At 36.5% G+C, this 17613-nt stretch overlaps 1 protein-coding gene across 1 annotated transcript; it reads left to right on the top strand.

Annotated features, from left to right (window-relative positions):
- Positions 1–3352: 3352 nt before the first annotated feature.
- LOC121389703 lies at positions 3353–8907 on the top strand. Its single transcript, XM_041521353.1, has 3 exons — positions 3353–3449; positions 5816–6281; positions 8553–8907. Exons 1-3 carry the CDS (start codon positions 3353–3355, stop codon positions 8905–8907), a joined length of 918 nt encoding a protein of 305 aa, XP_041377287.1.
- Positions 8908–17613: the final 8706 nt, after the last annotated feature.

The raw sequence follows: 17613 nt of genomic DNA, 5'->3' as shown, positions 1-17613 counted from the left end.
ACTTTAAGGTTTTTAAGCACGGAGCCAGATCTCCATGTAAATAATACAACACAATAATTGGCATACATATGACATATTTACCCTTCCATTCATTGGGGAGAGCGCAAAACATTTCTCCTGATAATTTGATGTTGTTGCTGTCCGCAAATCTCACGAACCATAAGTTGGAACAAGAACACAGCCAGTCAATGTGAGCCATTTCGATACTGACGAGCGCCAGACCGCTGTGGAACACCCCTGCTTTCAAATACGTGAAGGTATTGTCACTCAAAGCAAGATAAGCGAGTTTTGAAAGTCCGGAAAACACATTTGCTTGGACGACTCGAATTCGAGTGTTGCACAGTTTTATGGAAGTCATGTTCCCAGAATTTGCAAACAAGCTGACGGGAATGCCCCCGGCTACTAGTTTGGTGTTGATCATGATAAACTCACCTTTCGGTACCGGGGCTCCGAAATCTTTAATAAGGTTCATACCTTTCAGAGCTCCTGAATGCAAATTGTCGATATTTCCACCTTCAAAGCGCAAGCTATTCAAAGATCCAAAATTAGCGAACGCACCTTCTGGTATATGTGTGAATTCACAGTCAACTATCATAACCTCTTTGACCCATCCGAATCCACTAAACGAAGTTGGGGTGAAGGTCAGTATGCCACCACTGCCCTGGGTACATCTAATTTCCAGACTTGCAGCGTAGAGTGGGTTAAAGGTCATCGCCATCATAGTGTCAAAGTTGATCAGATCAGCAGACGAAATCAAACCATTTATTTCAATGATTTTTAGTCGTTGCGGCTTAGGGTCGAATAGATTGGCGTCAAGCGGCAAGGCAAATCTGTAATCGCACGTGAAGATATCGCTGGCGTAACTGCATCCCGGGGGCACGTTTAAGCACTTTACCGATAGCAGCACCCACAGGCAGACGATCCACAGAGTTAGTATTTCTTTAATCATGTTGCATTATACCATAGTCCAAAACACAGTTTATTGGATGTTTTCAGATCAAATTAAGACAGTCTGTTATAACCAAGTGTGACGAAATGGGTACTCAAATCAATCAAAGCTCAGTGAAATATGAAATAATAGAAAGAAAAAAACCCATTATATCCTTTTTGTAGCTTGTAATACAAGAAGTTTGATTGAACAACGGCGAACATGACACTGGAATAAAACATCTCTAACATTTTTGCGATCTTGCAAAGTAGAGGTTCATCTTTGGTATCAAATGGGGCATTCATCTATTTTTACATGATTAAGCTCAGCTCCCGTTCCAGTTGAATAAAATTGTCGAAATGCCACTTCAAAGACCATAGAAGTTAAACAGCCTTAATTATAAGATAGTATGCTGCCCAATCTCTTTAAAGTTAGGCCATCGGTCTACAGGCTGGTAGGTACTAGGTTCGGATCCCAGTTGAGGCATGGGATTTTTAATTCAGATACAGACTCCAAACCCTGAATGAGTGCTCCGCAAGGCTCAATGGGTAGGTGTAAACCACTTACACCGACCAGTGATCCATAACTGGTTCAACAAAGGCCATGTGTGTCAGAATGACCATATGTTTGACGTCCAATAGCCGATGATAAGATAAAAAATCAATGTGCTCTAGTGGCGTCGTTAAATAAAACAAACTTTATCTCTTTAAAGATGATGTACCTCTTTTCATCCTCGTTTGCATGGTACACTGGTACTAGTTACGGTCATGTTACACACTTATGTTGTATCGATCGTGGGTCGACTAGTCTGTTCCTTTCCTGGAAATAATTCTGAAACTACTAAGTGTATGTACATAATATTAATAATAAAACGTAATTTATTTTATTTTGTTTCACGAACATATGCAAACCACGACACCCATTAAGTATCCCCTTGGGCTGTTTGTAAGTGTTAGTAAAGTACGTATGTTTGTTATGTTATGTTTTTGTAAAGAATATATTTACATTCTGTACGAATAGTAAGACACAAATAGAAGGGTTATTTTTCTGGATTGGATGCCTTCTTTGTATCACCTAATACATTCTGATTTGTTGTTATATTTGATTGTGCAAACTAAATATTTTCACCAAGTCTTAAAGTATGTGAAAAATAACAAAATGGGAAAAATCTTGTATCATGTTTTGCATAGTTTATATAAATTAATACATTACGATGTTTTGTTCAGATTTTATTTTCTGAAGAGAGGGTAAGCACACACACACATACACACACACACATACACACACAGACACATACACACACACACACACACACACACACACACATACATACACACACACACACACATACGAGCCCCCCCCCCCCAAAAAAAAAGAAGAAAAAAAAAAGAAAAAAAAAAAAGTTTTGTTTGTTGATTTTTGTTTATAGCACATTAATTAGCTTATTTAGGTCGTGAATAATGTTGCGTTAAAAACAAAAATCCGTCCAATACATCCAGTATGTTACGACTCACCTGGTATATCAAATACCTTGGTGCGTACTGTCCTTTGTGTGCGTGTATATTTATTAAGATAACTTGCTGATATTTAGCAGAAGTACCATAGTCTAAACATTAAATTTTGTGGCGGCAGCATGATTTCTCAACATGTAGACTAAGCGTCGCGAAAATCACGTGTAGAAATGACGTCTAGAACACTCGGTGTTCCGAGGTTATCCATCTGTATTTTAAATATTGACATACGGTTTCTAAATAAAAGCTCACCTGTAATCCTAGTTTAATCCGGACCTACTGCCGCATTAAACACAAAGATGTTTTGGACAAACAGTTGATCTAGCGAAGCCACTGGGCCAATGCAAAATATAAACAAAAAGAAACAGAACTTTCTCTCGTGGATTTATTGTTGTCGGGCTAGTGGCGATTTTAAATGGTCTGGATTTTACAATTAAGGCATTCTCAACTTTATATTAAATTTACTTTATCAAAGCTTATGTGCTTAATGTCACTAAAGTTATTATGATTATGCTCTGGTGTGCTCAGATATTCAATTTTGATAGCAATATATTTTGTCGTCTTAATACCTTTATTTTGGCGCTTATATTTTACCAGTTTTGTAAAATAATACATACACGTAAAGAATTGGAAACTAAAAGATCACCTTTGAACGTGTTACGGCACTAGTTTGTTTTCCAGACAACGGTGGTAATGCTATTCGTACGGTGTCTCGTTTACTTCGGACTGCTTACTCAAATTCAAAGTTTAACCGTTCCCACTGGGTGTCTACACGAGTTGGGAATTTTCACGTGCGACTTCACTTCTGCTATTCCTCTGAATGCAAGCTCGTTTGACCCCCATACCACAGAGGTTACAAGTAACCAATGTCAATGGATCATTTACATCAGTCGATGCAATAAACTTCGGTAGTATGACGTCGGTAACTTTTGATGCAAATTACGCCCCAAGTCTGGGCATGGAATGCAGCTCTGGTGGTGCTCTTACTCTGGATGCCAGCTCATTTACAGGTTTGATTTTCTTGCCCTCTTGGGTGGTGGTGGTGGTGGTGGTGGTGGTGGTGGTTACAAAGCCGAGTGGTAAAGCGCTCACCTGATGTGCGGTCGGTCTGTGATCGATCCCCGTCGGTGGCCTACTGGGCTATTTCTCTCGTTACAGCCAGTGCATCACAACTGGTACATCAAATGCCGTGGTATGTGCTATCCTGTCTGTGGTATGGTACAGTTAAATTACAGTTGCATTTGTATGTGCATTGTTGTTAATCAGTAACATATAATTAAATACATCCAAATCAGTGTAATTATGCTTGCACGTTGGTCGTATAATACATTATTATGAATTAAAATTGTATCTATAGATATAATTTACATATTGGAAAATCTGCTTCCATAAAAACACTTCAAAAAAGATTTTTTTTCCCCCAAGAAATTTCACCAAATATAATTATGATGCACATAAAACAGTACACCGTTCAAACATTAATGTTACTGCAGTTCCTATTTATAATTACAGACACGAGTTTTGTCTGTTGTCAAATAGTTCGTTACATGCAGTATCAAAATTTTATCCACGACACACCGGGCTCTCACAAGGACAAGTCACATTATTTTTAGGATTCAAGCACATAAACAAATTGACATAATGTATGCTCTAAATTAATTTCCATAACAGGCCGATAGCAAATAATGCTTATGGGTCGTATTTGCCACACACCACCTATATCAGACATAACTATAATTATATAATGAACTGCATTTAAAAACGGTGTATCTACCCAGGCCTTCTAGAATACGGTGGCCCGAGGCCCGAGGCCAATGTTTTTTTGGATTCGGGCCAGTAAAAGTTATTTTGTACAATCCCGATGGCAAGTGATAAACAAACAAAACGGTGTATCTACCACATACGACCAGCAGTGTTCACATAATCACAGAAAGCAAATCGAGTTAAGTCCGTGTCAGTTACGTCTATTTTCGTGCAAATTGGTATCTATGGTGGACTTAAGACCATTTAAATCCTTCTATATAAGCGATGCTATTAAGGGTACAGCTACGATTTTTCGTGACGATATGTAATCAGGGATGGCGATTCCGAATATGCAAAAAGAAAAGACGTTTTAGGTCTCTCTGCCGCTTACAACCTTCTGTCTCTCACGCGACGATATACGCATAACCTACACACTATTGCAAACTCAACATAAAAACACATTAAAAATGATTAACAATCAGTCAAAAATAACTGGTTTATTGGTGTTAAAGTAAAACATCTTTCACAGAAAATTTACATCATTTGAATCATGAAAATGTAATTGCCTAGCTCATATTACGTAACTGTAATATATACATGTATATATTTTTAATCACATTAATAAAATAACTGGCCAAAGTTTGTAAAGCGACACTTGAGGGGTGGATGTGTACGTGTATTGACATGGCATTCATAATCTTCAACCTTTTCACACGTGTACAGAATATATATATTTTTTTTATTACCAAACGACTGCACCAAAAAGTGTATATATTTCATAAAATGCCTTTCGCATGTTTAGACTCCTTTCTTCACTCATCAAAAATGTTGATAAAATAATTGTGAATGAATGGCCCCACAACAGAAAGACCTCTCAAAAAATTAAATCCTTTCAGAATAGTAATAAAATCTTAAGTACATGTTGGAAATAAAAACACAAAAAACAAAAATAGAACACTAACAAAAACATCAACAATCTAATAGCAAACAACGTTCTTTTTATATTTATTTATTGGGCTGTTTTTGTCACATTACTGAACAACATAGTTTGTTGGCTTTGAATACACACGGTCTTGGGGGCAGGACACAGCCAAGTAGCAAAGTACATGCATGTAGTGCAGTCGGTCTGGGATCGATCCCCATTGGGCTATTACTTGGTACAGCCAGCACAACTGGTATGTCATAATTAAAGGCCATAGTATGTGTTATCCTGTCTATGGGATGGTGCATACAAAAAAAATCCCTTGCTACTAATGGTAAAATATAGCGGATTTCCTTTCTAACACTCAGAATTAACAAATGTTTGACATCCAACAGCCGATGATTAATAAAGCAGTGTGCTCTAGTGGTGTAGTTAAACAAATACAAACTAACTTTTTGTTGCCCTCTCGCCTTGTTCGCCTCTCTAAGCCCTCTATATATATATAGTGACATGAGAGTTAAAATTTGTTCATGTGTCAATTTGAAAATACTCTCTTACTATGAAAAAAATTAGGTCTACGTTTTACATGAGCTTGACAAAATGTCCGTTCTACTCTTGTCTCATGCAAAAATACGGTTTTTTAAAAGGATAACTATCTTGTCGTTAACACTCTAAGCTGATAATATAATAAAATTGGTCTTTCATCCACAGATTTTTCATGGGTAGCAGAACTCCGAATATCCAACTGTGAAATATCTAGCCTTGCTGCCAATGCCTTCCAAAATTTGAACAGCTTAAATCTGCTGCTTATTTCCGGTGGCAGCATATCAAACCTTTCCCTGGATACGTTATACGTGGTGAACATTCAGAAAGACTACACCGCCCCATCACCCAGAGGAGAGTTCGCCTTACTCAACGTCAAGACAAATGGATCGCTTCCACAAGCTCTTTTCAGCAACCTCGTTAACGTAACGTCCATTTCGATCATCAACTGCGGAATAACGTCACTGCATGCGAGTACCTTCGGAAGTCTGGCGAAGCTGAGCAAGGTAACGATTGATGAAGAGATACTGACGTACCTGGATGCTGATACATTCACCGTCAGCAATCAAGGACTGGGGATACTGGTTCTGAACTGCATCAACTGGAACTGTACCTGCAGACTCTGGTGGATGGAGTTTGCAGACGATAATAAAATATCATTGGAAGGCGATATGATTTGTTCAACCGGTATGTGTAATACAAACTAGCATAGCCTCATTCCATTCACTCAGTCCCGTCTGCTCCATTCAACTAGTGTCTTCTTCACCATCCAAGACGGGATGTAGTCCAGTGGTAAAGCGCTCGCCTGATGAGCGGTCAGTCAAGACTCGATCCCTGTCGGTGGGCTCATTGGGCTATTTCTCGTTCCAGCCAGTGCACCACGACTGATGTAATAAAAAGCTGTGATATATACTATCTTTGTTTGTGGGATGCTGCATATAAAAGATCCCTTGCTGCTAATTGAAAAGATTAGCCCACGAATGGCGGCAGCGGATTTCCTCTCATTATTTCTGTGGTCCTTAACCCTATATGTCGGACGCTATATAACTGTGTGTAGACCGGCCTCGGTGGCGTTGTGGCAGGCCATCGGTCTACAGGCTGGTAGGTACTGGGTTCGGATCCCAGTCGAGTCATGGGATTTTTAATCGAGATACCGACTCCAAACCCTGAGTGAGTGCTCCGCAAGGCTCAATGGGTAGGTGTAAACCACTTGCACCGACCAGTGATCCATAACTGGTTCAACAAAGGCCATGGTTTGTGCTATCCTGCCTGTGGGAAGCGCAAATAAAAGATACCTTGCTGCCTGTCGTAAAAAGAGTAGCATATGTGGCGACAGCGGGTTTCCTCTAAACACAGTGTCAGAATGACCATATGTTTGACGTCCAATAGCCGATGATAAGATAAAAAATCAATGTGCTCTAGCGGCGTCGTTAAATAAAACAAACTTTTTTTTTTACTATATAACTGTAGTTAAAGTGTGATGTTAATATAAACAAAATATTCCTTCTTTCTTCCTCACCATCCCAACAATGCACTGTTCTATACAACTTTCAGCGTACTCTTTCTAAGCTCGTAAATGTTCACATCTGTAAACAGCGCCTCCCCCCTTAAATACAGTAATAATAATAAACGTTTGTACATTTATGATACCTTTATTGTAAATAACAGATTATTCTTAAGCGGCTAACACTTTCAAAGCACATCAAACGTCACACTAATATAAATATCATTTAAAATTTACTAGAAATATATCTTGATTAAAATAATTAAATAATAATTTTTTTAAAAACCCCAAAAAAACCCAACACACTCCACCCCCAAAAGATATATATATATATATTTTATTTTATTTTATCACAGGAATGCGTGTCCGGACATACTACAATAAAAACTGCACTTCACCAGAGACCTGTCCAGATGGTACAAGTATAGGTGAGTAAAAATATAAAGCTTTATAAATCAACTAAAATATCTTCTACATGACCGGTAGGAAGATCTGTACAAATCATCCCAAGATCCTTGACAACTTGGTCAGAATACAATTTCTAACAAGAAGTTTTTAAAATCTGTAGTACATAATACATATTAAACACGTTCTTCACAAACATTTATTAATAAGACAGTTTTTTAAAATCTAAAGTACATGTTATACGCATTAACAAAGCCGGTTTATCCTAGTAGCACATGTAGCACGTGCTACGTGACCCGCGCTTCAGGGGGTCCACGGTGATGTGTACATTTATTTTCCCTAGGTCATTTTCCCCATCTCTCCGAGGGGTTGCAAAATATATCTTCTGGAAAGGGGCCCCCGTTGTTATTTGTGCTACAGGCCCCGCGGATCCTTAAAACGGCTCTGCACATTAAACAGGTTCTTCCTAAACATTCATCAAAAAAGCATTTTTTTAAAATCTTAAGTACAAAATATACATTAAACACGTTGTTAACAAACATTCATCAATAAAACAATTGTGTATATCCATTTACATAGGAACAGGCCCTGCCCACTTGTTGTCATGATCCACATTTCCTCTTTTTACCTACTATCTTTTTTAACCCCCAAAATGTGCATATATCCCACCCCAACCCCCATATTGTTACTATGGACCTGGGGCCTAATTCACAAAGCTTCCTTAGGCTCTCTTAATATATACTAGTATAGTATAGTCTTTGCATGTTTCTTTCTCTTTTTTTCTCGGTTTTTTTTTTGGGGGGGGGGTTTTGTTGGGTTGGGTTTGTTTTTTTGTTTGTTTGTTTTTTTTTGTTGTTTTTTTGGGGGGGGTTTCAGTGCACTGCGATATCATAAAGTTACGAGTATTTAGTCAATAAGGCCCCTGATGAGTTAAGGTTAGTTCAATGCCTTCCGAAATTTGAACAGCTTAAATCTGCTACTTATTTTTGGTGGCAGCATCTTGAACCTTTCCTCGGATACTTTATACGGGGTGAACATTCAGAAAGACTACACCGCCCCATCACCCAGAGGAGAGTTCGCCTTAATCAACGTGAGGACAAATGGATCGCTTCCACAAGCTCTTTTCAGCAACCTCATTAATGTAATGTCCATTTCCGTCATCAACTGCGGAATGACGTCATTGCACGCGAATACCTTCGGAAGTCTGGCGAAGCTGAGCAAGGTAACGATTGATGAACAGATGCTGACGTACCTGGATGCTGATACATTCACCGTCAGCAATCAGGGACTGGGAGTGCTGGTTCTGAACAGCATCAACTGTTATATAGGCCTTATTCTTAAGCTGATTTAGGTTTTTTTAATAAGACCAACTCATCACCAAACCTCCATTCACACTATCCCACCAACTTACAAATGAGATAGCCTATTTACATAACACACACGGCCATTATGTTGTCAAAGCCTTCAGACCCTGATCTTTTCAGTTTCGAAAATGTATAAATTATATATATATATAGCCTAAAAATTGGTCACAATATAATTTCTAACAAGAAGTTTTTAAAATCGGAAGTACATAATACATATTAAACACGTTCTTCACAAACATTCATCAATAAAACAGTTTTTAAAATCTAAAGTACATATTATACACATTAACAATGCCGGTTTATCCTAGTAGCACATGTAGCACGTGCTACGGGTCCCGCGCTTCAGGGGGTCTGCGGTGATGTGTACATTTATTTTCCCTAGATCATTTTCGCCCTCTCCGAGGGGTTGCAAAATATATATCCTGGGAAGGGGCCCCCGTTGTTATTGGTGCTACAGGCCCCGCGGATCCTTAAAGGGACACGCCCTAGTAACGGCTAGTTGTTAACCATTAGGCTACGGCGGTGTTTTTTCGCTATTAAACCCATTTTTTCACAAATAAAATTGCACTTTACTTATATTTTATTATTTAGAATACTCATTTCCATTCACCTGAAGTGTTTTTGGGTAATCCTGATGTTTGTAAAACCACGAAATGCCTTTTGTTTTTTTCTTAAAAAGGCGCGTACCCTCGAGAAAAAACCGTTAAAGGTAGGGTCAACTCAAACAAGAACCTTATGTGTTGGAAAGATGCATACCCAGACCACCAACACATACTGATACTTTAGCAAATGAAAAACGCGTAATTTTAGAGTTAATAAAAAAAACATGATTATTCCTGATAACTGGGGGCAGCCATTTTGTTTCGTTTTTGTGACGTCCGGTGGAATAGCTTGGGGCGAAGTGACGTCAGCTCCTAACCATCTCCTGTATGTACAGTGTAAACAAAAGCAGTAATTGTCGACAAGGCGCTTCTCTTTGATCAACCTGACTTGTAAAATAGCCTAAATGACGTAACAATATAATAAACTATTTAACTAAATATATTTCAAGTTGCATTAACGGAACAAAATGGGGTTATAGTATTTTTCTTTGTTAAATAATCCAAAGGAAAAATGTACACTATTAGGCCTATTGATATGCTACGTTGGAGAAAAAACGACAACCCACGATACCCAAGTGGTAATTTTCTTTTCTTTGGGACTACGTAATTGGTCAGTTCTGTGGTTTTAGATGGAAAAGTCTACTTAATCAATAGTTTTACAGAACTATTTACAGCAATAAACCATGTCCATTGCAATTTTAGGGGCGACAGGTAATATTCCACAATACCGGTATGTATTTTTGTGTCTAGACAGCGTCAATTAATTGGCTCGTCTGGTTACCAATCAAATACACACCTGCCAATCAGGAATCACAGGTAGAAGCAACTAACAGCATAGACCAATTAACTAAGAAAACACTCCGTGTATCATTTCAGTACATAGGTTAATGCATGGGCAAAACATTGTTAATTGTTTCGACTTGTTGTGTAGCCACTTTGACAATGGTATTTTATTTTGTATTGAAAAATAATATATATATACATATATATATATATATATATATATATATATATAGATATATATAGTGCTGGATATACTTATTGCTGGCTTACTTGGATGTGTATTATTACAGAACATTGCAATGTATGACTATTTATCATCCTGCAAAAACCAGGTAGATTGTGTTTCTCTATTTCTAAGGCTCATTCCGGACGTTACGCGTTAAGTATTACGTAACCACCAGCTTGCCAGAGGGCGTACTCACTGAGATGGTACAAAATGGCTGCGCCCGTTATATATAATAGCCGTCACATTTAACCGTTTTATTAATTAACTATACGATTATACGTGTTGATATTAAGCAATAATGTGCATTATATATCGTTGAATATGCATACCAGGCCAACTGCCTTAATTGTCCTCTCCTTTAAGCAGACGAGGTCCAATCTATTTTTAGAGGGGATTTTCCTGTTTCAACGTCACAGATGTTGGTATACCACGTGACCATTATCGAGTACGCCATGGGAACAAAATGGCGACGCGTGCTAAAATTACGCGAAATAGAAAATCAATGCCTGCTTCAGAAGTAAAAAGAAGGTGTGCTGAGAGATCAAAACTGCGGAGATTAAAGCAGATATTTATCGGGGACGAAATCACTCGATGGAATGAGTTAAAAGAAGACCGAAATCTATCCAGTAATATTGATGTTGCAAGGCTGCTACTCGATTTCTTCCAGAAGTAAGAATTATTTTCAAAGGGTTTGCATATATATATATGATATCGTTAAAATATTAACGAGGGGGAGGAGAGTAACTTAGAATTTTTTTTATTAACATTGTTATATTTGCATAACATAAATGTAACTAAAGTGTCGTATTAGAAGTTGTAACTTGTAGCCATGTTGACACATTTAATTATAAACTGGTTCCTTGCCAACATTAAATTAATTATTTATGACCACTATTGAATCAAAATTAAATTGGTGCTGAACATGTTTTGTTTAAAAAATAACTTATTATTATTATTATTATTATTATATATATTTGAATCACATCACTTCATAGAATCATATCATACTAGTCCATAATGATAGTCATATTCATATTGTACTATCCATTTCATTTCGTACCCTAGTCATTTTGTACCATTGTAAAATGTAATTTCGTACCAGTATATAACAAGTGAATTGACCATATCATACAGGCAGTTGTGCTGCATTTCCCCCACAAATATGCAATGGTGTTGTGGGATGGGGTGGGGGGTTTACTTACTTACTTTATTTTGACAGTTGGAAATTCAGAACCCATTATTTCCATTTGGTATTTACTACTAACTGCATGCCAACTTCTACGGGTTTTCACCTACGTCAGAAATGTAGCGACATCTTGGTAGATGTTGACTTCACATTTGTTAATTCACAAAATTAAATGGTTTATAAAGTCAAAACAAAGAAAGGGAAAAAAGTCAGTAGCAGGTGATGTTTGCATCTTATAGAGGTTTGAAATGTAAAAACTAATAAAAGACGACTACCAGGGTGATATCATGTCTGACATTACACATTTTTATGGTATGAAATGACCACAGTACAAAATTTCTTTTTGCAATGGTACGACAATGACCAGGGTACAAAACAGCCAAATTAGGTACGTAATGACAATGGTACGAATTGAATAGCTAACAACCATATATATATATATATATATATATATATATATATATATATATATATATATATATACTTCGGTGATGTTATTTGATTTCTATTAGAAAGTTGCACAAAGCTACATATATGATGACATGTGGAAGAAGAAAAATGCCTATGCTTTGCTAAAATTTGGGGTATAAAATAAATGATGAAAAACAAAACTACTGTTTCCAAAAGAAAATCATATTTAGGGTAGGTAATAAAAACAAAACAGATGTAAGTGCCTCATCTAGGTGGTTATGGGTTTGAAATGTTTTGAAATTAGATTTGGGACATTACATTTCAAGCACATGACCATTTATAAACAGCAGTTCTTTTACTATCATTTATCTAAACATTAATAAATATATCTATTAATTTCCAAGATTTTAGGGTACATAAGTTTAACCTCAGTACCCTCTGGCAAAAACCATTAAGTTGAAAATTCTAAGAATAACAATAAAGGAATAATAAAATGTCTTATCAGTATTTATTATAAATTACCCAAGATTGGTAATTGATCTGCTGTTAGGTGAGGAATTGTATTAATATATATTATGGTAAAATTGGGTTGTTTTAATTAGGGGTTGGGTGGAGGGGGACTAATGGATAAGTTAAAGTTTGTTTTGTTTAAAGACATCACTAGAGCACATTGAATTATTAAACATCAGCTATTAGATGTCAAATATTTTGACAGGTATCTTTTATAATTATATACACCACCCAACAGACAGAATAGCACGTACCACAGCCTTTGATATACTAGCCATGATGCACTGGCTTAAATCGAACCAAGAAACCGTAACCAGCAAATCTGTTCCGATTGCAAAAAATCACAAGTATTATTAGTTTTTAGAATTTTTTTGGCTTTAAAACATTTCAGGGTCCCTACATAAAACTTACCTAATTTATAACTTTTCAGACAATATCCCCCTAAAGCTCACAACCATATAGGTTAATCCCCCCCCCCCCACACACACACACAAAAGCACATACACACAAAAGCTCATACACAAAAAAGCACATACACACACACACATGCAAACAAAAAGAAAAGGAAAAAAAGCTAAGACTTCCAAACGTTCCAGCATGCTTGTTAATACTATCACTAACCCTAAACCTAACTTGAGCCTGAATTAACTGAATGCTGGAACAATCGGAAGTCTTGCCAAAACCTTTATTTCGGCCATTCGTCTGACTGTGTGCAGTTTAACGACTGATTCTTAACGACAATATATACATCGAAGACTGATTAAATGAGTCGATAATTCCATTACATTGGATGAAAAGTGATTCTTAAACTCTTACCTTCGTAGAATTTATATATCAGTTGAATTTTGATGGATTTCGGCAAAACTTCAATTTCAATATTATGTGACGGTTTCGCAGGAAAACACAGATTTTACGTCAATCCTAGGCTCCGCATAGTTGGTCATCGCTGTTAACACATGTCAGCAGAAGTATATGTTTACTATGATTATAATTCAGTTGGAGGAGACAATTATTTTAACTAATTTTAATGCTAACTATACAAAAACGTTACACATCGGAAAAAAAGTATGTTGTCTAACCTAATGGCAAACAGAATTCTAAAAACCATGAGTACTTGTAAAGCATGAGTTATGATGTCACGCGTATGTAGAAATCGTCTAGCCCTCAGGTCAGACAGATTTATCTAGCCCTAGGGTCAGACAGATTTTTTTAGCACCGTGCAAAAGCTGGATATCCCTGTCCAGTGGGCAAGAAAGGGTTATCCAATATTGATATAGATTCTCTGATGGTCAGAGAGCATGGTAACTGTCCATATGTCTGTCTATAGTCTGTCCCATGGGGGAATGCATTTTTTCATACTATGGAATTTACTACACGTTATTTATTTATATGCTGATTGTTTTCTAAATTGCACACAAAATAGTACATTTTTGTTAGTTCCAAAACATTTTTATTTTTACATCAAACCAAACTGAAATTATTTACAAAAAAAACAAAAATGTGTAGGAGGATGAGACGGACTATAGCTCTCTTATCGTCAGACACTGGCTAGGTTTCTGCTAGAGGGTACGGAGGGTAAAATTATGTACCCAACAATCTTGAAAATTAATTATCCATATACATGTACATGTATTTTTATAATTTCTGATAGATGATAAGGCGTATCATAAAATATTGTTTGTTTCCGGTTACCAGACCGACCCTAATTTGAACCTGCCGACCCTAAAACCTTTTTTGTATATCCAAAAATGTTTTTTTAATATAACAACGATTTCCACGAAAACATTCCAAAACTATCACAAGCACTAATTTGGTGTCATTTAGGGATAACCCTACTGTGTTTTCCAATTTGCGGATGTATATCGGTGGTTTTACTGTCGCAAATATAGTTTTATTGGCGACCCGTTAGCCATGAAATGTTTTCTTCTAACAATTGATTGCTGGAGTTACTTCCCTTCAAATTGAAGTTCGGTAACTTTCGTGAGATATCGGGCGAAGAGTCGGAAAATTGTTTTCACGAATATATGCGATCTTTTCCAATTTACTCTACATCTAGCGTAGCGAGGTGTTCTGATTAATAATAATAATAATATATTTAATGATTTACTCCAGCGACAAACTGGCCTTGTAGAAATTTAATGACCTTCTGATAAACTAGGGGAGGGAATGTTTACCAATACTGATGGAGTTTACTGCCAAATCAAATGATTAAATATGTCAGTAAGATCTCGATACGTTTCGTTATTTTTTGTAAGTGGTCACTGGGAACTTTGCGGGTTTCTGCTAAAAACAGTGTCAGAATGACCATGTGTTTGACGTCCAATAGCTGATGATATTAAAGATAAAAATCAATGTGCACTAGTGTCGTCGTTTAATGATTTACTCCAGCGACAAACTGGCCATGTAGAAATTTAGTGACCTTCTGATAAACTAGGGGAGTGAATGTTTACCGATACTGATGGAGTTTACTGCCAAATCAAATGATTAAATATGTCAGTAAGATCTCGATGCGTTTCGTTATTTTTTGTAAGTCGTCACTGGGAACTTCGCAGGTTTCCACTAAAAACAGTGTCAAAATGACCATGTGTTTGACGTCCAATAGCCGATGATATTAAAGATAAAAATCAATGTGCACTAGTGGCGTCGTTAAATAAAACAAATTTTACTTTTCAACATTCGTTTGAGCATTTGTACTGCATTTCTAGTCATTGGACCAATTGATTGCTTCAAACCAAGTGTGTACTTTAATACTGGATGCATACAGAATAAAACTAACATTGCAAATTATAAAATTGGTAAGTCTACCATTTCTTAGATACACTAGGAAAGATAATATTCATAACATTTTATTTTTAAATGTTATTGTTGGACAGATAAATATAGAACCCTTCTTTTCAGTTTTCTTTAAAAGAAATTGTTATAACTTATTTACTGGTTTCTATCCAATTAAGATTCAACCAAGTCTGTCCTGGACCAGTACAGAAGTTAAGTGTTAGTATGAGAGTGAACCTTCTGCCTATTATTAAACAGCAAGGGGTCTTTTGTATGTACTCTCCCACAGATAGGTTAGCACCATGTTGCCCTCAAAATCAAAATGCCTTGCCTTTTATAAATTTATAAGTTGCCCATGTAAAAAGAAGCCTTTAAACACACCTATTTCCTTCTATTTCCTTTTTTTAATTAAGTTATGAAATAGATATAAAAAATAAAATGGCCACACGGTTTTTGTCCTTTTGAAAATTGTATAATGGAAAAAAAAGCCCTTATATTTAAAACTGCACATAAAATATGCCCCCAAAACGTCACTTTACCATGCCTTACTTCATTTCTAGGGAAAACACTGGGGGGAATGGTATTGTTGGTTTGATAATGCATTTCTATATATGCAGAGGTTATTTTGGATACCGGTAGTCAACACCTTTATTTAATATCCATAAATAAAATTATTTTCCAAAATAAAATGTTTTTCCTACCTACCTACCCTATATTTTTCCAGCATGTAATAGGAAACAGTATTTTTATTTTTTCCGGCCTAATTGCTGTTTATAATTTATCAAAGCAGTGTCTAATTTTGAAACATTTCAGTTTTTATACCCATAGGTGCACAAATGTGAAATTGTGATAGTTGCCCGGTGGGCAACCAGTAGCTGAAGTTTGGTTGCCCAACATCATCTCTTGGTTGCCCACATATTTCATAAAACTTTTATGAATATAATTTTGAACTGTCATTAAAATGAAACTGAAATTTAAAATGTTTTTATTATTATCATTACTTATCAGTTTAGTTTTATTTCTTTTTTAACATTATTTATTTACAGCTCATCTTCACTTAGGCTGAAAAAAAGTTTGTTTTGTTCAACAACCCCACTGGAGCACATTGATTAATTAATCATCCGCTACTGGATGTCAAACTTTTGGTAATTTTGACTCGTAGTCATCAGATGAAACTCACTACATTTTACCTAATGCAGAAAGGGATCTTTTATATGCACTTTCCCACAAACAGGAAGGCACATACCACAGCCTTTGTCAGAGTATGACAAATATTTTGAAAAGTCACTAGCCACAGGGCTAGTGAGTTTGTGAAAACCACTAGCCCACCAAGATAAAGCACTAGCCCAAATTCCTGATCAGTTATAACTGGATTTTTATATAATTGTTGTAACATTACACATTTACGAGTATAACAGTAAACTAAAACAAACACTTAAATCATGTTGTAACTTTCAGTTTTTTGTCGTTTCGTACGTTTGGTCTTTTGTCAAGTGTGATCCATCGTCATTGTCCCGTTTTCGCTTTTGCCCTCCCCCGGCGAAAAATAATTGAGCAAACTCTTGGTTGGTATCTAAACCCACTATCAAAATAATTAAATTTAAATTAGGGTACGACAGATGGTTCAGTGTATTTGGTAGTTGGCTATATATTTATGGCCTTCTATTTATGTCGCCAGGAACGGTGATGCCAATTGCTCAAATACAGGGCATTATCCCGTGTCAGACCGATATCAAAAGAATATAACGGCAACATCTAATCCGTTGTTAATTGATGAACAAAAAAGGTGTCATCTTGTATCGGCAGCTGTGACGTATTATTCAAACCGCTATACGTAATAGGCCAAGCTGAGTCATTGCATATGCGGTTACCATTAAAATAAATTGTTTTCCTGATTGCCGATAACCACATGTTAGTGAAATGTTAAATTATAAAACAATAGGTAAATAAAACAAACACTGAAATTCAAAGCATGGCTGGGGTTTACTTGATTGAGATTAACCTGTCGTCGCGATTGGCGATTTCCAAGTTCTTAGCCTAAAACACATGTGCGAGATTAACTACCACGTGACGTGTCTAACCAAACAAAACACACATGTCATTAGACTTTATTTCCTGTGCCAGAAACTTGAAAGGGAAAGGTAAACAATGCATGCTGTAACAGTGACGATGTAGAGATAGCATGTTACTGCAGTTTGCA

This window comes from Gigantopelta aegis, chromosome 15 (genome assembly GCF_016097555.1).
Source record: "Gigantopelta aegis isolate Gae_Host chromosome 15, Gae_host_genome, whole genome shotgun sequence".
Lineage (NCBI taxonomy): Eukaryota > Metazoa > Mollusca > Gastropoda > Neomphalida > Peltospiridae > Gigantopelta > Gigantopelta aegis.
Note: the sequence above shows the minus strand (reverse complement) of the source record. Positions and strands in the feature narration are given on the sequence as shown.